The following is a 22789-nucleotide window of genomic DNA, read 5'->3' on the forward strand; positions in this document are numbered from 1 at the left end:
GGAGCTCCGCTGTCCTTCCAGCAGCAGGTGGAGAGGGTGGGTGGGGTTATCCATGATGGACAACAGTCTGTTGAATGTCCTCATCTCCACCACAGCTTCAAAAGTGTCCGGTTTGATACTCTGTCATCGGTATCAAACTGGATAATCCATCTGGAAAGGAGTTATAACTTACAAGTTCTGAATGAAGATAAATGATCCCCCACTAGCAAAACAAGGTGATAGGAGAACGAAAGGAATCTGTTGAGTGTTCGTCATGATTGTTTTGTTAGTACTTTTTCCATTTGCTGAGGAATTGAAATACATGATAGTCTACCTCTGAACTTTAAATTCGGCTTGCATTACACATTGGAGTCAAAAGATGGCACCAGTGTGTTGTGCCATCAACGAGTTTGAGTGACATTTACGTTTCTCAGAATTCCATTCAATATCCTCAGGCTTAAATTCTTATCGTCAAATTCTCATTAAATATGCTCATGTCCGTTTTCCCGTCGAGGTGAAACATTATTTACGAAAGGGCTATGTATCGTCATATGGTCTCGTCTAGAAAGAAGCCATGCCTGTCAGTCAAAGCAGTCTATGGTCGGTGCCAAATACCACAGCTCCCAGCACCCTTTGATAAATTGACGTTGTAGTCTCGCGTTGTACAGCGAGACTTCTGGGGCAGCCGGTTACCCGAGCCACAGTTTCTCTTCTCAGTCGGCAAGTTAACGGACTACAATATCGAAACACATATCTTACTCATACCGGGCTTTCTTAAGGAACCTTTATTCGTGGTTTGCGATGTATAAGCTCGGTATACACTCTGACACTCGATACTGTGAAGTCATTTAACGAATAAAAGGTAAGGCACTGACAGGTCACGATCCGCGTCTCCTTTAACCGGCTTCTAGCGTCAACATTTACGTTAACGTCACCTTAAATAAACCAGCTTACTCGGCTAATTTATTCAATGCTATTGTAGATAATAACACTTTACGGCTCAGGGGAGCTCTGCAAATTGGTTTGTGGTAAAAATTCGTTTTTTTGGGATTACCAGCTTCTGGTAGCTTTTCCTTTCAATGCTGGCTGAAATGGAGGGACGTGTGACGTGGTAGTCAGGGCTCGAGAACGTAGCTCGAGACATACCGCTGGCTTTAAGTGCTTTCCGGCTGAGTGTAAACGGGAAAGTACAGAGTTTACAGCGTGGCGAATCGTGCCGGACACCTATGATGCACCAGCAGGGTTCATTGATGCCGTCGTTGCTCAGCGGTGTATTCTGCCAATGCCGATCAGGTGACACTCATCCAGGGGTCGACCCGGGCGGCGGTCACAGTGAAGACCCCCCCTCAACATCTATAGCAGACCCCCCGCAGCCCGGGGGGTGGGACCGACCCTCGGAGACGGGTCAGTCAACGCATCAATGTGACACGTGTGGAGGGCCCGAGCAGGAGCACAGACTGAAAGTTCTGTTCCAGGTCCTGGATGTGAACCGGGATGGTGGCATCTGTCTCAACGACCTGACTATTGGGCTGAAGAAGTTAGGAGTACACCGCACTGAACATGAGCTGAGGGTGAGTGCATTCAACCAGCTGTTCTGTTTGTATACTGTCTCCTTGTGCCTCTGTCCAGACTTCTATCTAACTTTCACCCAGTGGTGTAAAGTAACTTAGTTCATTTACTCAAGTACTGTACTTAAATGTTGAGGTACTTGTACTTTACTTAAATATCTGCATTTTCTGCAACATTGTACTTGTACCCCACATAATTTGGAGGTAAATATTTTTGCTTTTACACCAATACATGCATGTAATACCTTTTAGTTAATTTGCGGATATGGATTATTGACATACAATATTAACAGTTACATAACACATACGTTACACTTGGGTAAAATTCACAAGTTACCCTGCAGTCAGTAAAGTAATTCAATTAGTTCCACCTTTACCAGCTTTGATAAACACATGAGTGCATTCATAATTATAATGAAGTATATCATATATCTATATTATTTGGAAATTGGCAAATCTGCATAGTAAGTACTTTTACTTTTGTTTCTTAAAGTATATTTTCATGCTTATAGGCAGAAGTAGAAGTACCAGAGTGTAGGAATACTCTGTTACAAGTAAAAAGTTCTGCATTCAAAATGTTACTCAAGTAAAAGTATATAAGCACAAGATCCGAGTACTTCTTCCACTACCTGAAAATGAAAAAAATATAAATAAAAACTGAAATGACAGTGACTCAAGATAATAAGAACGACAAACAAGCAGGGAAGAGCAAAAACTAAGCAGCAGTAGAAACAGATAAAGGTCAATTATAGTACCACACTGTTGATAACTTTTCGGGGAAAAATAACTTGTGAATATATCTTGCCATGTAAGTAACATGTTGGTAGCACATATTAACGTGTAAGCCAAGAGACATACAGTGTCAGTGAAACTCTTCTCCAGTATAACTAGGCCTCTTGCCTAGGTCATGGTCCTGATGAAGAGAAAGGGTGTACTGGAAACATTTTCATGCATTAAAGCCCACACTAGTTAGTTAAAACCTCATAGTTTAAAGACCTCATGACACCTAGAGACTACCTTTTTTTATTTAGTCTAAAATAACTTTTATTTTCGATTTGAAATACATAATTGTGATAAATATGCCCGGTTCTCTGTTATTTTCGAAATTTGTACGCAAGCCACTGAAATCCACAGGCCAGTGTCTTGACAACGTTCCAACATAAAGATGACGTATGCTCCGGAACGCTTTTAGACCTGATTGCACCTGCTGCCACCCTTGACCTTGATCATTTCTAGTCACAGTAAGTCGTACTCGCAGTTTTAGCATCTTTAAAGTTTTGTTCTTAATATTTTTGTTGAGAACATGCCTGAGCGGTGTGTTGCAGCGTATTGTTCAAACACCAGGGAGAACGGTTTTACCCTTCATCGGTTTCCGAAAGACCCTGCTTTGTGTGAACTCTGGACGCAACAAGTTTGTAGGACAAGAGCTGGTCCGAAAGGAACAGTATGGAAGCCAAGCTCGTCGTCTGTACTTTGCTCAGCGCATTTTGAAGAGGAGTGCTACGACTCGATCCCCGCTCTGAAGGAGCAGCTTGGTATTGATGTTCGTCTGAAGAAGGTTTTGCTGCCCAATTCGGTTCCGCGTATATTTCATCGAGGGACAAGCTCGAGGTTAGCCCCGGGGGCGAACGGCGACGTCAAGAGCCGGAGGTCTCATGCTCTGGAGAAAAGGCAGAGATTGGAGGTACGTACCTTCTTATTTTGGACTATATTTTAATAATGGAAGGGAAATGAAATGCAAAGGAATGAGTGTTTGGCACTGTGTAAACAGCTTGCGGTGGTTCTTCATAGTTGAAGTTGGCGCTAGCTCTGAACACTTCAGCTCAGCTGGCTACTAGTGCTAAGTGCTTTAGCTATTCAGCTAAGTTCACCTCAGAGTGTTAGCAAAAGTCAAGTCTCAAGTGTTTGTTTTAGGTTTGCGGTAGCGTTTTTTTCCCCCTCCAACTCACGCTAAATCTTGTGATTTATTTATTTATGTTTCAGGTACTACAGGAATGCCAGTCTGAGTATGTTGCTGAAGAGGAAAGCGATGACTTTCCTGACGGGGACCCATCTACTGATGTAAGTTTTCGGAAAGCGTTCAGGTCAACTAAGTTACTGACTAAAGATTTTATTTGACTAACTACACACAGCATTACAGTATATCAAGTGCCAGTGCCCCCTCTCTCAGACCTTCACCCTCACCATCTCCAGAGGTGTTAAAAGTAAAAGTACTTTTGTGGTGTAATTACAACAGTAGCACATATAACATAACCGTTACACCATTTACTCCATTGTACCTAACTAGATAGATGGACTGTCATTACTGAAAAACACTAAAAACCTAACAAGACCCACCACAAACTCAATTCAACCAGTGCAGAATCAGCTGATTGTAAGACAAATACACTGGTCTACTTTTTACTAGGTTACCTGTGTTGGAAGGAAACTCTATTTTTTAGTTTTTTTTTTAACTTTTACACACACACACTATGTATACACACATTTATTTATTTACTTACTTATTTATTCAGGTGAATTCAACAGAAGATCAGCACAGTGACTTTTCCGTTCAAGTGTGTCTGAGGCCACCAACAAGGACGGTGGCTATGCAGTTCAAAGGAAGGGGACGGACTAAAGGTATTTTATCATTTATGTACGTATTTTAGCCAAACAGATGTCCGGGGAAACGGGTCTTTTCAGCATTGCATCTTGTGTAGATAGATACATCACTAATGACAATCCTTTTCTATGTCAAACATCTATTTTCACATCTACACAAGAATGTTGGAAAAACTATCTGTCTTAGGAAAAGACTATTTTACAATCTACAAATTTACTAGTGCGAGCAAGCTTCACAAAAAGTTGTGTGTATTGAATGAAGATTTCCTTCAAGCTGCCTGATTTTTTTTAAAATAAACATTTTTTTTTTCCCCAGGGTGGGGGCTATACTCAAGGCTTTTGGGGATCAGACTGAGGATGATGCTTTTGCTTTCAAAACCCCGAAAACTCAACCTCTTGTGGCTTGATCAGATGACAACTGTCAAAGTGTCCCGCTACAAGCTGGTCTCTGATGATTCAGTAAAGAGAGCCCAAACCCAATACCCACAGTGCCCCCCACTGGGCGCCAGCGGTTGCGTTTTTTTGTGTTCGGGGAATGCCGGGTCCCGGTTTTTGTAAAAAGGGTGCGGGCTGTGGACTTTGTGGGGCAGGTCACGTCTGGCGTGTAAAAAAGTAGGAACACAGTTGCAGGCACCCTCCAGTGGGGGGAAAGGGGGGGGAACCCCAAAGGGCAAGGAAAAGTCAACCCCTTTTCTTCGGCAGCAGCAGTGGGTGGTTTTTTGTGCTGCCCTTTTCTTCAGGGGCCATGTCACCAAGGTGCTGGTTTTTCTTTCCAGTTGGGCGTTGCTGTATGCGGAAAGAAGTTTTTCAGACATCAGGACCAGGGGCTTTTTCAAAGCTGTGAAGGGGGTTGGGGGGCGAGCGAGTTGCCAGTCTGTCCTTTTAGGCGAAAGGGGAACCCTGTGGGGTGGTGAGGGCGTCACACCCAGGGCATTGCGCTAAGTCGGCACCTACTCAAAAAATGGGCTCCGGAAAACAGGATTGGGCTACACTTGTCAGGGAATTTCAGATGTATTTTGCTCTATTTTTGAGCCTTCCCGTATAGAAAAAACACACTTTTGTCGTTTGTAAGGACAAATTTTATACTATCAATGTTATGTCTCAAATCTCCTGCTTTTTAGTTTTTTAGAATGGGGTTTGGGGGGCTACCATGGGAAAAGGGGGGCTGCGCGTCCCCGGGAAGTCCCGGGGTTTGTGGGGGTCGGACCCCGTGCAGACAGCACCAAAAGGCATAAAATGATGATTAGAGGGCCCTCCCGAATCAGCCCAGTTGAATATGGCATTCCAAGGTAATTTCCCCTGAAACCCTTTTTAAAGTAATTTTTTAAAAAAGGGAATAACATCTTGAAATTCCTTTTTGAAGATAAGATTTTTTGGGTTTGGACAATTTTATGTTGAAATCCTGTGTGTGGGGGAAGGGCATTTCAGGCTTTAAAAACCTGTTCATGTTCTAAAAAAAGGGTTTTGTTATGCCCTTGGAGTTTAAGACCCTTTAAGCAGTACATTAGATTTCTTTTAATTTTTTTCATCACACAGTTTACTCAGGTGTAAGAAGAAGCTGCGGCTTGGAAAATAGAGGTTGCCCGGCCCCCAAACCCTGGGTGGGAAGTATTATTTAAAAACCCTTGTACGGTCGGGTCTCGAGCCCCCTGGGTGGACAATTGTGGGACAAAAGGACATAGCATCGTAATCCACAACGGCAACCGGGTTTGGGGATTTCTTTCTTTTGGGGCACGGGAGTCCCGGAAGGCCGGGGGGCAGCGTAAAAATGGCGAGTTTTGTTAGTTTTTTCCTAAGTTATTTTACAGAGATTGTACACAGTTCTGTTGCTCGTGCTAATTTTCATGTATTTTTGTACAAAGTTCTTAGATCGAAGGTGTCATGAAGTGGAGAAAATCTCCCGGAAAAAGAGGCTGGTTTCGAATACAACGCCTGTCCCGTCACACCAGGGCTCCTACCCGAAGCTTTTCCCAAAGGTTTTATTACCCCTTTGCGCCAAAAATGTGCCCCTTTTTTATACAAAGGGAGGGAGAGAAAGGTAATCAAAGAAAATTCCCTGAAACTTCTTTTAGGACATTATTTCATTCTATTTCATTAAATTGCCCGCGTTTTATCCAGAGGATTACAAACGAGGACAAAAAACGCTTTGCAAATTTGCAGTGCACAGGAAAAAACAGCCTGAAGTGGTTTTTTTTGGGAGGGTTTAGGGCTGGCTTTTGGGCGCCCCGTTGGGGAGTGCAACCGAAAATAGAGGGGTAAAATGGGCTCTTTTTGGGGGACTTGTTTAAGTTTTTGTTAGAATGGTCCCTTTGTTCCCGTTTTTTCTGTTTGTGTTTTTTTTTAGAGGGTCCTGGCTGTTTGATTTCACGAAAGGCCAAACCGGGAGCGGGGCGCACGGGCGAGATGTGTTCAACCTGCGGGGTATCCAAGATAAGAAAGGGCGGCTACATGTGAGGAAAGTTTACAGGGGGCCCCTCTTTTTGGAAAACAAAAATAGAAATGTTTCAGATATGATTTGTTTTGAGATGTACCTAGTCGTGTGTCATTTAGGTTGGATTAATTTTAACCCTTTTCCCATATTCCTTGAACGGCTAGCGAAGAGCTGATGGGGGGGGGCCATGTGTGAGGTGAGGATACAACGGGGGATTGACTCCAGACCCGTCCCTGTTCAAGCCCCTCAATGCATCATTCGAAAAGGGAAAGAGGGCGCTCAATGCAAAAGACCGCTTTCTTCAAAACACCTAAATGTACATGAGAACGGGGAATGGAATAAACAAAACTTAATTTATCTTTGCCCTGGTGCTTTTGATTTCGGTTGGGAACCTCGCCATCCCCCCCTTTTGGGGTTCTGAAAAGTTCTTACAGGGTGGTAGATGTCTGTGTTGTACATTTTTTTCCCTTTTCCCGTGGGCTTGATTGCCCTTTTCCCTGAAATACGAATTTAGCACCCCTATGTCCAAAATATCAGCTACCCTTCCCTGGTGAAGGTGTAAATTTTATTTGCTAGCCTTTTGTTTTAAGGTTGTAAGTTGTAAAAAAGGGGACACATTATGTGAAACCCGAGGTTCAGTTTTGGGGATTCTTTTCAGTTTTACAAAATCGAAATTTTAACAAAAAAACAAAATTAAAAAAGAAACAGCATACCTGTTTTTATCCGGGCTGTTTTTTGTCCGGAACCCCCGTAATCAAAGGGGAAAAGTTCTCCGGGAAAACCCCACACAAGGAAGGGAGGGGGCCCCGCATGTCTTCCCCCGGGACTCGTAGCACCATGCACAAACTGTCTGATCCGGTACCTCTTTCCCCCTAAAGTTGAAAGAAAAACAGAAAAAAAAAACAGGTTTTTGATGTAGGCCTGGCCTACTGTAACCCAATGCAGCGTTTTACGCATACTTTTTCGTCATGGTGATTAAAACTCAATTTCCCATAGTCCAGACAATGATTTTTCAATGGATTTATACTCACTCGTTTCCCTCTACATCCCGTATTCTTGCCGATAGTGGAAATGTGCGGTGCGCAGAACATGCAGATTCAGACAAACTGGCTCAAAGCCAGAATGTTCTGTGATGCAGCGGGTGTCTGCTCCCTCCTCCTCTCTCCTCTCGCACACTCTTGACTGTTCGCGGCAGCACACCGACTCCACTACCAGTGGCATTGGCTCACATCTCCCACAAGAACACCTAAAATATAACAGATAAAGGCAAGGGGCTTGAAACAATCTTACAATTGTCACAGAACTTTACAAAGTGTCAATGTCATGGGTTGATTCGCGTGAAAAGCCGACGTAGAACTAGCCTAATCGCGGAAGGATGGCCACTGGTCAGGAGCTAGGTTATAGCATAGGCTACTACTGGGTTATAGCATAGGCTACTGTATGAGTATGACGCAGGGCAAACTAATATAGTAGACCTAATTGGTATTTTCATCGCTCTCAAAAAAAATAACATAACTAAATAAAGATTAAGACTATGACAAGCACCGGGAAACAACAATGGCCCTTTGCGATCTGTAGGCTAGTAATGGTGACTATTTGGCTAATTCTGGGAGGTGAGGAGGCAGACTGCACACACACATGCTCGCTGGTGCAAACGCTGGTTGTGGTGGATATTACAAAGTACAATATCTTACGGAGTGTTCATTGTCAGAAAAGTGAACAAGAAGGAAGTTACCATTCCACGTGCTGTAGTCTGCCAAAATCCATAGGCATCCGACCGTCTGCCACAGCAGCACCACCAACAGCGCCTTCTGCCTCGCCATCCGAACTTTCCGTAGAACCCTGTGGCTCCAACTCATCCAAGTATGGCTCGTATCTATAGGGCATAACGCCCCTCACATTGTCCTCCAGCATTGGGTCGGACTCTGCCACTTCGAAAAATGTGTCAGGATCCGAGGATGAATCGGAGTTGTCAGAATCCATGTTGTTGACAGGTGTCAGGATAGTCGTGAGTGACAGGTGGGATAGTGTCTTGACCAAGGAGCCGTTCCGGAGTGTACGTCATAGGTCATGTGACTGACTAATAGGAAGGTCGGTAGCAGATCGCAAAAATCGCACTTTTAAAAGGCCGTACAAACTCAATTTCTCTATCATAATGATTAAAACCAACTTCAAGTGACTATTTTGTATGTGTACTTTCAATGTGTGTATGTATATTACTTTATTTTCCACGTGTCATGAGGTCTTTAAGAGAATCATTGAAAACCTTGGAAAAAAGGAGACAAGACTTGGACTGCTCTTAGTTTGAGGTTTATGCAGTCACACATGCAGGGCATTTTAAAATCCTCTGAGTTTAGTCAAGAAGCCTAACAAACTGGCTTGTACGTAAGTCTTGCCTGCAAGTCAAACAGGAGGTATGTGACAGGACTGCCTGAGGGGCAGCCACAGCTTTCAGACCTTCCTTTAGTATGTTATTTAAACCCATGAACTGGTTCAGTCTTTTTGAAAACATCCTATACCAAAAGGCTTAGTATAATTGCTATGAGTTCAGTTTCTCTTGTCTGTTGGTTGCTTTTTGTTGCTTTTGAGCTGAAATGATGCTGACATCACTTAATTGGAAGTTACTAATAAGATACTGTTGTAATATGTTTTGTAGCCAATTCAGAACCTACAGTGGGGCAAAAAAGTATTTAGTCAGCCACCAATTGTGCAAGTTCTCCCATTTAAAAAGATGAGAGAGGCCTGTAATTTTCATCATAGGTACACTTCAACTATGAGAGACAGAATGAGAAAAAAAAATCCAGAAATCACATTGTAGGATTTTTAATGAATTAATTGTTCAATTCCTCGGTAAAATAAGTATTTGGTCACCTACAAACAAGCAAGATTTCTGGCTCTCACAGACCTGTAACTTCTTCTTTAAGAGGCTCCTCTGTCCTCCACTCGTTACCTGTATTAATGGCACCTTTTTGAACTCGTTATCAGTATAAAAGACACCTGTCCACAACCTCAAACAGTCATACTCCAAACTCCACTATGGCCAGGACCAAAGAGCTGTCAAAGGAGACCAGAGACAAAATTGTAGACCTGCACCAGGCTGGGAAAACTGAATCTGCAATAGGTAAGCAGCTTGGTGTGAAGAAATCAACTGTGGGAGCAATTATAAAAAAATGGAAGACATACAAGACCACTGCTAATCTCCCTCCATCTGGGGCTCCATGCAAGATCTCACCCCGTGGGGTCAAAATGATCACAAGAACGGTGAGCAAAAATCCCAGAACCACACGGGGGGACCTAATGAATGACCTGCAGAGAGCTGGGACCAAAGTAACAGAGGCTACCATCAGTAACACACTACGCCGCCAGGGACTTACATCCTGCAGTTCCAGACGTGTCCCCCTGCTTAAGCCAGTACATGTCCAGGCCCGTCTGAAGTTTGCTAGAGGGCATTTGGATGATCCAGAAGAGGATTGGGAGAATGTCATATGGTCAGATGAAACCAAAATAGAACTTTTTGGTAAAAACTCAACTCGTCGTGTTTGGAGGAGAAAGAATGCAGAGTTGCATCCAAAGAACACCATACCTACTGTGAAGCATGGGGGTGGAAACATCATGCTTTGGGGCTGTTTCTCTGCAAAGGGACCAGGACGACTGATCCGTGTAAAGGAAAGAATGAATGGGACCATGTATCGTGAGATTTTGAGTGAAAACCTCCTTCCATCAGCAAGGGCACTGAAGATGAAGCGTGGCTGGGTCTTTCAGCATGACAATGATCCCAAACACGCCGCCAGGGCAACGAAGGAGTGGCTTCGTAAGAAGCATTTCAAGGTCCTGGAGTGGCCTAGCCAGTCTCCAGATCTCAACCCCATAGAAAATCTTTGGAGGGAGTTGAAAGTCCGTGTTGCCCAGCGACAGTCCCAAAACATCAGTGCTTTAGAGGAGATCTGCATGGAGGAATGGGCCAAAATACCAGCAACAGTGTGTGAAAACCTTGTGAAGACTTACAGAAAACGTTTGACCTCTGTCATTGCCAACAAAGGGTATATAACAAAGTATTGAGATGAACTTTTGTTATTGACCAAATACTTATTTTCCACAATCATTTGAAAATTAATTCATTAAAAATCCTACAATGTGATTTTCTGGATTTTTTTTTCTCATTCTGTCTCTCATAGTTGAAGTATACCTATGATAAAAATTACAGGCCTCTCTCATCTTTTTAAATGGGAGAACTTGCACAATTGGTGTCTGACTAAATACTTTTTTGCCCCACTGTATACTTTGATTATTGTTTCTGATCTTTTTTAATTCAAGCTGATTCCTGCAGAGTGCCAGTGGATGATACATATTTGATTGTTCTTTCAGTCAATATAAAAAGCCGATGAATACAAAGGTGTTCAGATACTTTGACCTAACATTTGAATATGCAAGATGCTATAAATAACAGGTAGAAAAATACAGTGTTGTACAGCAGTGGTTAAGGCTGTTAACCTTTTTACACACTTTCATTTTTAAATATTAGCTACAGCAGCACAAAACGGTGCTGGAGGACTGAAGAGGTCCCTAGTTTGTGCCCTGAACTGATTATTATAGAGACTTAATTATATCCATTACATAGCTGAAATAACTTCTTAAATGATGTAACACATTCCTACCAATGAACAGGCACTGACTGAGTGTGGTCACTGAGTTAATATAGCAGTTTCAAACACATCAGAATCAGAGTCATAATTAGGTCATAACCCTGTATACTCTTGTATGTAAAATACTGCCTTTCTACTTGAGAAGTGTTAGTATCTGGACGTTGTTTTAATGTTGCTTGCCTCAGTGTACAAGGAGAACTTATCCTTGTCTCAGTTTAGGAGAACTACAACTGTTCAAACTATATCTGATCCTACGCTTGATGAATGCAGGAGAAAAGATATTCCGAATGATAGCTAGTTTCAGGCCAATTATGCCAACATTTAACAAACTTTTAACAAAGTCACGTTTTATGTTGCAAAAAATGTTCTCAATTCAAAATTCAGAACATAAATACAGCAGCCAACATCTATGAAGCTATGTGATGATAACGTGTGAATGTGAATTTACTTTGGCACCAGAGGCAAATGTTTTTTTCACTGGCTTTGAAAGGAAATGAATTGGAAGTTAATGATCATTTTCAGTATATGCCCGTGGCCTTAAGCTGTAGGAACCCTGGTAGCTTTCACTTAAAATGTTTGGGTTTTTTCACCAGAAATTATTATCTGACAATTTCAACTTTCCATCGCCACATTTGGACAATTACTGTGTTTTCATTACATACCTCAGTACACATGAATTATTCTTCAATGTGCTCTGTATGTAATTCAACACAGGTGTTCATGTGAAGTCAAAGGTCAAATATAAATTGTGTTCACGGTTTACAGAGTTAGATCGTGAGATCAGTGATGACAATAACAAGGGTTTCATCCTCCAATTCTATCTATCTATCTATGACAATTACAAGAATGTGGTCTTTGGAGCGTCCAATGTCTAAAGCCTTACATGTGATGTAATGTACCTGTAGTGTAGTATATAACACTTCCTCTTCCTGTCGTACAGGTTGTATGGAGGTTGAGTTCAAAAAGAGATTAAAGACCTTTCTCCGTGAGGTACAATCTGCAGGCCTCCTCCTCATTGATAATCTAGTGCTGACTCAACTCACTCTCAGCAGTCAGTAAACCACAGACGGCAGCACCCTCCACTACAGAAGGCTGCTGCCAAAGACACGTAGGACAACTGACAACTGGGCATTTGGATAGAAGACAAGATGTAATGAGTCGTCTACTGGTTAATACAAATAGTCACAAACATTCTCAAATGACCTCTTCCAAAAAATAAACTAATAATAATAATAAACTTTATTTATATAGGTGCCTTTCAAGGCTCTCAAGGTCGCTGTACAAGATACACAAAATACAAACAAAACAAGTCTGTATAATTCACTGAATCAGTTATTATGTTCAAAAATGCTTAGAGAGATTTAGCCCCGGTTAGAGATAAGTTTGTTACTCTTTGGACATCAAAGACATTTGATGGCACATCAAAACCTTCTGAGCTATCCTTCTACGGCTCACATCAAACTCAAAAGCAAAGCCTTGTTGATTGTTTAATATCTTATATGCTAGTAGACAGGCTTATAATACCTCTACCAACAGTAAAAGCAGCTCTTGTTTTTCGGTTTTGGATTGAAGCTGAGTCGTGAGCGACAACCATTACTAGATCTGGAAAGCGACATTGTGATTTTATATGCACTTGGTATATTTGAGGGGTTTGCATAGACAACAGAATTGAGTCAAATGCTAAATTTCTCCTTTTTAATTATTAAAACTAAAATGGGGAAAAGTGTACCATCTCTCCAATCTCCTAAATGTTTACTGGATCAACACATGGTTGGTTTTGGTTTTAGAATTTGAAAATGTAAGAATGAGTGAGAGCTGATCTCTCATGCTATTAGGTGGAGCCTGGTTGCAACATTTGAGCGTCGGGATCTGTGGGTTTTTTGGTGGACATACTATAATAAGGAGAGATCCTGAGAGATTAATGACAGAGATTCCCCCTGGAATCACGGTACTCTGCTGGCAGTGCAGTCAGTGAGAGATCTGCAGGCAGCAGCTGGAAGTCATGAGCAATTTAAGAAAATACTGTTGTTTTCCCAGCAGGTGGAACCCTGTATGTGTGTGTAAATATGGCGGAGTTCTGATGTCGAGTGGATGGGTTTGCCTGCTGGATGCTGACTGTGTGCTCATAATGACTCAGGAGGAGGATAAGGATGGTGCCATCAGTCAGCAGATTTTCAGTGAAGGAGGTGTTACTGAGGGGAAACCCTGCTTTCACTCCGCCCACTCCTTTTGCTCTGGTTAAACATCGATGGCATGAATTAATTTCCATGCAGCAATCCTTTTCTCCATTGGCTGAGAGACTCATTCCACCCATTGACAATTGAACCTGCTAGGATGGACTGCAGTGATTGGTCGGGCTCAGCTGCAGTGAGGATGCAGGTTTCTGGAGGTTCTCTTTGCTGCATTTCTCTGGCTGCTGCTAGTGAAGCCGGCCAAATGGCAAATCCTGACTGCTGGTGCTGCCGGAAATAACTCATCAATCCAACAAGAGGTACTTACAGTGCGGAATTCTGGGTCTTTCCTCGGAAGTTACACAGCAAGAGTTGGATATGAGTATTTATCTTTTTACCCTGCTGTCGACCTGAGCCTGGATGTTTGTCAAATGAATGCTGAAATGAGAAAAGATCCAGTAAGATGAGCTACTGAGCAGGAGCAGTGAGGTGGAAGAAAGAGGAGGAGAACTCAGTCCCACTCTGTCGTCAGCTGACCTTTCCACACTTGTTCTGCTACTGCAAGTCTTTGATTTCAGCCAGCACACACAGTGACGGTTTGTTACTGTGTCTGTCACCCAGACCCAGTTGGTCCCAGTTTGAGTATGATGGAGGGCATGCTTACTTTCTTGTGCCAGAGGCTTTTTGGCAGGACACAGTGTCAGCCTACTGATCCTCAGTTTCCAGGGGAGAAAGAGACAGAGGCCACTGGAAACTGCAGAGAGGAAAAGACTGCACCCTCCAATGACAGTGAAAAAATCAGCAGGACTGAAACTCCAAAGAAGAACACAGTTTTCATCCTTGTGGCACCACCTAAGGGTCTTCAACAGGTAGGATAAAGCAGGGGGCTGGACTTCTGACTTTTTTATCCTGCACTACTGTTAGGTCAGAGTTTGAAATTGTCCTGTGACATTTCTCAACATCTCCTGGATGTGACATTCAGAGCACCACTGTTCCCAAGTACAGCCCCCCAGTGGTTTCTGTTTACCCAGTGTTTGCTCACTGAACTAAAGGCTATTTTCAAGAAACACATTGCTCTGTACTCAGACATGTACACCTGGAAACTACCAAGTGCAAACACTCTAACTGAACAGCTCCACTGAAGCTGTTATGGGTTCACAGTTAGAGCAGTCAATACAAACCACTATTTCAACTGCTTGCGGGGTTTGATCTCTTTATAATTTAGTTTTCCACACTTGACAAATACTTGCATCTTGTTTAGTCGTATATAAAAACATCAAGGCACTCAAATGAATAGAAAATATCAAACCTGTTTACATGCTTTAATGTCATGTAGAGCTGTTATGTGGACAAAGAGTTTGACATTTCTAAGAAAAGTAAAACTATCCTTTGACTGGAACTGGAACACTGTGGCACTCTTAGTGTTTCTTTTTTCTGTGCTCTGATGGTGCTGTTCAGGAATATGCCACAAAGAGAAAACAATCTTTCACTTACAGTTACAGAGTAGAGGAAACCCAATGTGTGTGTGTGTGTGTGTGTGTGTGTCCCAGTGTCTAACTGACACCACAATGAGAGCATTTGTTAAGGATCGGGGCTTTGCTAGGGAAAAGAGGTCATGTTGTCAGTTATACTACTGTGATAACATATGGTAACTATAGTCAATAGTTAATCCATGAAAGAGGGCTGCCATAATACTAAGCTTGTTGTTTGACAAATGGACTGGTACAGATAAGCTAAAGTAGTCTGAACTGCAGGCTGAGTCAACATTGCAAAGGTGAGAGGAGATAGTGGAAGCTTCCACTCTGACCTTCTGTTTGTCCCATCACTCTGTCCACGGGGATATGGGGGAATCTGCTAATATCCTTTTTAGACACTGTCATTGTATGTACAGCTAATGCAACCATCAATACTGAGAATCAGTCCCTCAAACAATTCTCTTTGGTCCTTACAGAAAATAGTGAAAGCAGGAGACAAGGACCTGGATGGACAGTTAGACTTTGAAGAGTTTGTTCATTATCTCAGAGACCACGAGAAGAAACTCCGGCTGGTCTTCAAGAGTCTCGACAAGAAGAATGATGGTAAGGAATCTTCTTAGAATGTGTGTCATGAACAGATAGGACAAATACATTGTCACACTGTGACAGGATATTAATGGTTAAGTATTGCATATTGCACTATTGCACAAGAGGAATAACAGCTTCAAGTTTAACCTCTAGACTTAATTTTGTGACGTAGGCCGGATTGACTCTCAAGAAATCATGCAATCTCTGCGTGACCTGGGGGTGAACATCTCTGAGGAGCAGTCTGAGAAGATCCTCAGAAGGTGAGAAACGCTGTGATCCACCTCTAATACACTTAGATTCACTGTGTGTGTGTGTGTGTGTGTGTGTGTGTGTGTGTGTGTGTGTGTGTGTGTGTGTGTGTGTGTGTGTGTGTGTGTGTGTGTGTGTGTGTGTGTGTGTGTGTGTGTGTGTGTGTGTGTGTGTGTGTGTGTGTGTGTGTGTGTGTGTGTGTGTGTGTGTGTGTGTGTGTGTGTGTGTGTGTGTGTGTGTGTGTCTTCCATAATATTGTTTCTTTTTAACTCAGCTACTGTTCTGTCCTACTGCCCTGTCCTGTTTGAATAAAAAGGAAGACATAAAAACTAAATCCCTCCCGTCAACAGATTCAGGAAGAATACAATACATTTCCATTTCTACTCATGTAAACTTCTAATGTTCTATCCATCAGCAGCAACTGTCTCATGTTATGTCTCAGTGTGATCCTTTTCCAATCCTTCTAACCACCTCCTGTCTGTCCTCCTGTCTGTCCCCTTGTTTGTCTGTCTGTCTGTCTGTCTGTCTGTCTGTTCTTCTCTCTGGGTGCTCTCAGAATATGGAGGGGTCATATCTGGGCCCCTATCTTGTAGTAAGTAGCTTCTATAGTGTGCTTGCTCAGCCTTATTCAGTTTCTTTCAGATATTTCAGAATAGCACCAACACAATGGTAAAACAAGGAGATGCTGTGTTAATACAGTGAATCAGGCACAGCAAAGCATCCTGCAACAACACAATGCTCCTGAAATCATAGGAGCCGTGATCACAGTATTACAATTGTGGAGAAGTAACAGTGCATGTGAGCAGACAGCAATCTTTGTTCTTTGTACTCTCTAAAACGGTCAGATTGCTAAAACTGTTTTATTTTGCATCCCCAGTATGGATAAAAATGGCACAATGACGATTAACTGGAATGAGTGGCGGGATTATCACCTCCTTCATCCAGCAGACAACATTCCTGAGATCATCCTCTACTGGAAACACTCCACGGTACACACTCTGCTTCAAAACAAACATTAGGAGCAACAGTCAAATCTCATCTCTCCTATGGAAATATACTGAATTAATAAGTGTGAGCAATGCATAAAAAAACCAAGAAGTAAAAATGTCATGTTAGAAATTATGAAAATACTATAGAAACTTAAATAAACGGCAACTATTGGATGCTAGTTGCATTAGCTTGCTTACCCTGAGATACGCATGTCGTTGTTAACGTACCACCCACAAAAAGAGTAAGAATTACTTGGAACGGAGCAGATAATCAACCTTGTTTGACCTTCTGGAAGGTTGTCATTAAAACAACATGCAACTCTTCATGTAAAGTAGGTTTTAACTTTTCATTTGGTGATTTTTATGCAGTAATGAGAAGGTGTTGTAATAGCACTAAAAATAATGGACTCACACGGAATCCTTTGTTGAGCCCAATGGAGGATAAAATAGACCCCATACCACAGACATACTCATACAGCAGTTTTAACTGTATCACACCGCACAGACCCATCAGTGCTGATCAGAAAGGATGTGTCTTTTTATGATCAGTGCTTAACCCAGAGGCATGTTTCTCTTTGACTAGCTCAGCTGCATGTCCCCCCCAGGAGAGACTTAGCTCTGGTGATGCGTGCGGTGCACTACATCAAAGTAATATTGTATCTCAATATCCGTGTAATAGAAATAGCAGCATCTGTGTTTGATGGTATTGGTATGGATACTGTCCCTCTGCTTCCCCGTCAGATCTTTGATGTTGGTGAGAGTGTGTTGGTCCCGGACGAGTTCACAGCGGAAGAGAAGAAAACAGGAATGTTGTGGCGACATCTAGTGGCTGGAGGAGGAGCGGGCGCTGTGTCTCGAACCTGCACTGCACCACTGGACAGGCTCAAAGTACTCATGCAGGTAAAGCATAACACACTGATGACTTCACTAAACAAAGGGAGGTTATTGAGTGGTCACAGTGTGAAAGCAAGCTGACTGTGTGTACTGGGCTCTAGGTTCACTCCTCCAAGAGCAACAGCATGCGTATCACTGGAGGCTTCCTGCAGATGATCCGAGAGGGAGGTGTGAGGTCACTTTGGCGAGGCAACGGCATCAATGTCATTAAAATAGCCCCGGAGTCTGCTATTAAGTTCATGGCCTATGAGCAGGTTTGCACCAATACAGCACTGACCAATAAGAACTCTATTTCTCTCACATTTTGTGCTGTTGCATGACATAAACATTCCTGTCTATCAGATCAAACGATTAATGGGAAGTAACAACGAGACGCTGGGCATTGCGGAGCGGCTGGTAGCCGGCTCTCTGGCTGGAGCCTTCGCTCAGAGCAGCATCTACCCCATGGAGGTGAGACACCAGGATCTTTAATGCATTTCTGAGAGAGACCTCTCCGACAAAAGGAGTATATTAATTCTGTCACTGTTTTGTATCAACGTGTGTTGTTTTTTTAGTATGGGGAAAGTGGATTATTTTTGTATTGTGACTGACTGCCCATTTTAACTTTTAGCCTTGAAACCATCATGTGAAACTGTACTGTGACCTCCTTTCTGGAGGAATCAGATCTTCACACGCAGACTCACAGAGCTCCAGTTATGCACAAAGTGTGAGCAAGTCATTTATGTAAATGAGGTTCATAACACACAAGCTATTCAAATGTGACAGATAATGCACGGCACATATTAGTCTATGTTTGTTGAACAAAGCGGTGTTTTCCTTCACCTGTCAGAAGGCCTGACGACCCTCTCTGTCCGCTCGCTCAGGTCCTGAAGACACGCTTAGCTCTGAGGAAGACGGGCCAGTACTCGGGCATCGTGCATTGTGCCAAACATATCTTTCAGAAGGAGGGGGCAACTGCTTTCTACAAGGGCTACGTTCCCAACATGCTGGGCATCATCCCCTACGCTGGCATCGACCTGGCAGTCTATGAGGTGTGTGGTGGTTTCAAATTCAAATTCAAAGGCTTTATTGTCCTATGACCAGGAGCTACAGTGTAGTTATGCAATGATAATATTAAGTCCCAGGCTCCTCCAACAATCCAACATTACGGTGGTGTATTGCTATCACACTAAAAAAAAAAATAAGGCTCAGTATCAAGTAATTACGTGAAAGTTTCTTGTTATAACAAGATCTTTTTCACGTTTAAACAAGATAAGTATCATGTTATTACATGAAATTATCACGTTATAACGTGAAAAGATCATGTTATTTCAAGATATGATATTTTCACGTTTTTACAAGATATGCAACTATCACGTTATTCTGAGATAAGAAATCCACCAAGTCTGACTGGGCTTTCCTCCTGAACAACCCCAAGAACTTCAGTCGCCTCCTTAGCGTTGGCATGCTTATTATAATTCCGTCCATCCTAAGAAATGCCAATATCTCCCAGTGTCTCAGGCCAAGTAGGAAATAAAAGCATATATTATCAGAAACATCCATCTCGGGCAATTCGGTTGCGCGTCGGGCCGTTTTACTTCCTTTATAGGCTATTTCTTTGAAGCGAACGCTGTTTCGTCCATGTCATTATCTTGAAATAACATGATATTTTCACGTTATAACGTGAAATTATCACGTTATAACGTGAAAATATAATTATCACGTTATAACGTGATAATTATATTTTCACGTTATAACGTGATAATTATCACGTTATAACGTGATAATTTCACGTTATAACGTGAAAATATAATTATCATGAAATAACATGATAATTATATTTTCACGTTATAACGTGAAAATATAATTATCATGAAATAACGTGATAATTATATTTTCACGTTATAACGTGAAAATATAATTATCATGAAATAACGTGATAATTTCACGTTATAACGTGAAAATATAATTATCATGAAATAACGTGATAATTTCACGTTATAACGTGAAAATATAATTATCATGAAATAACGTGATAATTTCACGTTATAACGTGAAAAAGATCTTGTTATAACAAGAAACTTTCACGTAATTACTTGATACTGAGCCTTATTTTTTTTTTTTGTGTGATAGCAATACACCACCGTACAACATAAATATAAGACATCAAATAAAAACAATCAAAACAGTGCAAGACTAATGTGCAAGTAATGCAGGAGAAGTTAACTATATGCAGGTACAATAGAATAAGATGAGCTCAAAATAGAATGTGAAATGAAATGCTGTATAGTGGAATAAAATACTGCTTATTTGTATAATAGATAAATGTGATGCAAACACGTGCATGATGGTCTGAAGTTTTGAATGCACATAGCTCAGGAGTTAGAAGTCTGATGGCCTGTGTGGTACAGCTGTCCCCGAGTCTGGTGGTCTTTGTCCTGAAGCTGCGATACCACCTGCCAGAGGGTAGCAGATAGAACAGTTAGGTGCTGGGGTGATCGAGGGATGCCTTCTCTTTGTTGTGTGGTTGAAACTGACAGCTGTCCTCTCCTCTGCAGACTCTGAAGAATTACTGGTTGCAGCACTACGCCACAGACAGCGCTGACCCGGGGGTGTTTGTGCTGCTGGCCTGTGGCACCACCTCCAGCACCTGTGGCCAGCTGTCCAGCTACCCCCTGGCCCTGGTCCGGACCCGGATGCAGGCACAAGGTCAGTCACTGCAGAACTCTCCACCACTGTACACAGTGGTGGAAAGCATCTAAGTATACTGTAGTTACCCAAGTAATGTACTACAGTACTTTTTTGACACAATTGTACTTTACTTGAGTATTTAATTTGAAAGCCACTTTATACTTTCGATCTGCTACATCTCATAGCCAAATATTGCACTTTTTACTATACATGTATCTATTTTAGACAAACATTTAGTAGTTACTTTGTACAAATACAAATATGGTAATATGGCATAATTTAATACAATACTACTAATCTACGCAGTATTTCAAGTATCTAAATTTGGTCCACATTGACAAACTGCAATACTTAAAAGTATAAAAACATTATAATTGAATTACCATTATAATAAAGAACTCAGATCTATTCTGCATAAAAAGTACTTTTACTGTTGATATAGTGCATTTAGCTGTGATACTTCTGTACTAGGCCATTGTGCAGAATGAGTACTTTTGATGCTTTTACTTTTTTACATTTACTTACATTTATTATATACTGTATAGGGTGTTGTACTGTGGAGCATCTGTTGAGCCCATGGTGTTTCAGGAGTCAGCATGTGTTGGATGAACCTGTCTTCCTCTGTTTTCCTCAGCTACCCAGGAAGGGGGCCCTCAAATGACCATGCGCACCCTGTTCAGACACATCATTAAGACTGAGGGGCCCTTTGGACTCTACCGGGGCCTGGCTCCCAACTTCATGAAGGTCATTCCATCAGTCAGCATCAGCTATGTGGTCTACGAGTACCTCAAGGTCCAACTGGGGGTCCAGTCAAAGTGAGGAGGGGCAGAGCGCAGATCAGGAGGCTGAAGGGTTTATGCTTTTGTTTTGAGCTGAAGATTTGCAGCGATGGCCTCCAAGAAACATGCAGCTGACACTCAACATATTCAAATCCCATTGTGAAATATCAGGGTTCAAAAGATAAATGTGAGGTGATGTGAATGAAGAGAATGAGACCCCGAAGGCAGAGAGGATGAGGGAGGCTCGATTGAAGCAACTCAGTTTAGTTGTCTCTAAATAAACATGCCTTACGCAATTCAGGGGACAGATATTTACATTGAATTCCTGACAGTAGTTTGCTGGGGTACCAGCATCTTGCCAGTGATATGTCAGGATCTCCTGCTCAGTGTGAAGGAAGAATCTTTCTCTTAAAGGGCTTTGCTACAGCACATCACAAACATCATGGTTTTCTTTCATGTCATTTGTGCTCTCAAGCTCTCTCGGTTGCCCTCTTGCTGCAGCCACAAGGAAAACTATACAGAAGCTGTGGCTTAGTAATTAATGTGCACACATGATTAAATCAGGACCATTAAGTTGTTAATGGAACATAACATTTCCTTTTTTTTCCACTGCTCCCTTAGTTGCTTTAAAGACATTCATCAGTCAGTTGTTTTACAGAGTGAGATGTGACCAAGCAGGAAACCAGCAAGATGTGACTTCATTTGTTTAACAATGATACGCTGGACAGCATGTTTTTATTTTTAGGATGATATTTTTTGTGCTTTTTGACCTTATAGACAGTCCAGAACAGGAGAGACAGGAAAAGGGGGACATGCAATATTTGTACTGTTGAGGGAAACAGATTGTAGATTAAGTTGACACTGTACATTCTGTATTTTATTTTTGAAAAAGCAGGATAAAATGTTGAGTTTAGTGTCCCTCCTATATGTGTGTACTCAGGCATATCTGAGACACACGTCCATTCCTCCTTATTCCTGTACAAAATATCAGCTATCAAGTTTTCTTTTAAAGCGGTTTCCCTCTATACAGGTTTGAAATGAGCCATCAGGAAAATAATGTGTTATTAGCTCGGGACATTTGAATATTTTGCAGGCTTGTTGGCTGAAGACATTTTCCTTTTTTTTTTCTTGTATGAACTCAATAAAAGTCCATCCTTTCGCCTGCGGAGCCCCCGGGCTACTGCAGCTCTCTGACTGAAGCTGCAGGTCCATGAGTGCCTTGTGTGCCTCTTACTTAAATGCACTTGATCACTAATAGAGGGGAAGACTGTGGAACATTGAATGCACTTTAAGGTACTTCGCTTTAACTCCTGATTTTATTATTATTAATGTATTTATGTATTTATTTTTACAAAAAAGGATTCATTACTGCATGTGTGATCTATTGGTTGTGCTGAATAAATAATATACAGGTCTGATTTTCAAAGAAATAGTGTTCAATAGAAAGTTAGACTGAAATATTGAAACCATCATGCAAGTAGAATATTTAAATCAGCTAACATTTTGTGTAACAGTTGGAGAAAATGATTAAAACTCAACTAATTATTGGGAAATGTGTTTTTGTCATTATTGATATGTTGTCATGTGTAAATGCAGTTGCAACCACAGTATCAACACACACATCTATCTATCTATCTATCTATATATATATATATATATATATATATATATATATATCCCTCTCCATACATACTGTTTATGCATATATTTATACTATTGCATTAATGTGTTTGTTGCATTGTACTGCTGTAT

The 22789-nt window shown here is 41.7% G+C and overlaps 1 protein-coding gene and 1 long non-coding RNA gene across 3 annotated transcripts; both read left to right on the plus strand.

Moving 5' to 3' along the window:
- Positions 1–644: 644 nt before the first annotated feature.
- Positions 645–22590, plus strand: slc25a25b (solute carrier family 25 member 25b). Of its 2 annotated transcripts, none has more exons than XM_063889335.1 (10): positions 645–1550; positions 15345–15471; positions 15629–15716; positions 16583–16694; positions 17436–17594; positions 17690–17842; positions 17931–18038; positions 18452–18619; positions 20126–20276; positions 20893–22590. In XM_063889335.1, exons 1-10 carry the CDS (start codon positions 1206–1208, stop codon positions 21075–21077), a joined length of 1596 nt encoding a protein of 531 aa, XP_063745405.1. In that variant the 5' UTR covers positions 645–1205; the 3' UTR covers positions 21078–22590. The 2 variants fall into 2 exon arrangements, with proteins under 2 accessions (XP_063745405.1, XP_063745406.1); XM_063889336.1 differs by lacking the exon at positions 645–1550 and adding an exon at positions 11997–14262.
- On the plus strand, positions 2515–4203 carry LOC134868304 (uncharacterized). Its single transcript, XR_010166273.1, has 3 exons — positions 2515–3231; positions 3531–3608; positions 4061–4203. It is a non-coding gene; the product is annotated as an uncharacterized LOC134868304 (long non-coding RNA).
- Positions 22591–22789: the final 199 nt, after the last annotated feature.

This window comes from Eleginops maclovinus, chromosome 8, assembly GCF_036324505.1.
Source record: "Eleginops maclovinus isolate JMC-PN-2008 ecotype Puerto Natales chromosome 8, JC_Emac_rtc_rv5, whole genome shotgun sequence".
In the NCBI taxonomy this organism is placed as follows: domain Eukaryota; kingdom Metazoa; phylum Chordata; class Actinopteri; order Perciformes; family Eleginopidae; genus Eleginops; species Eleginops maclovinus.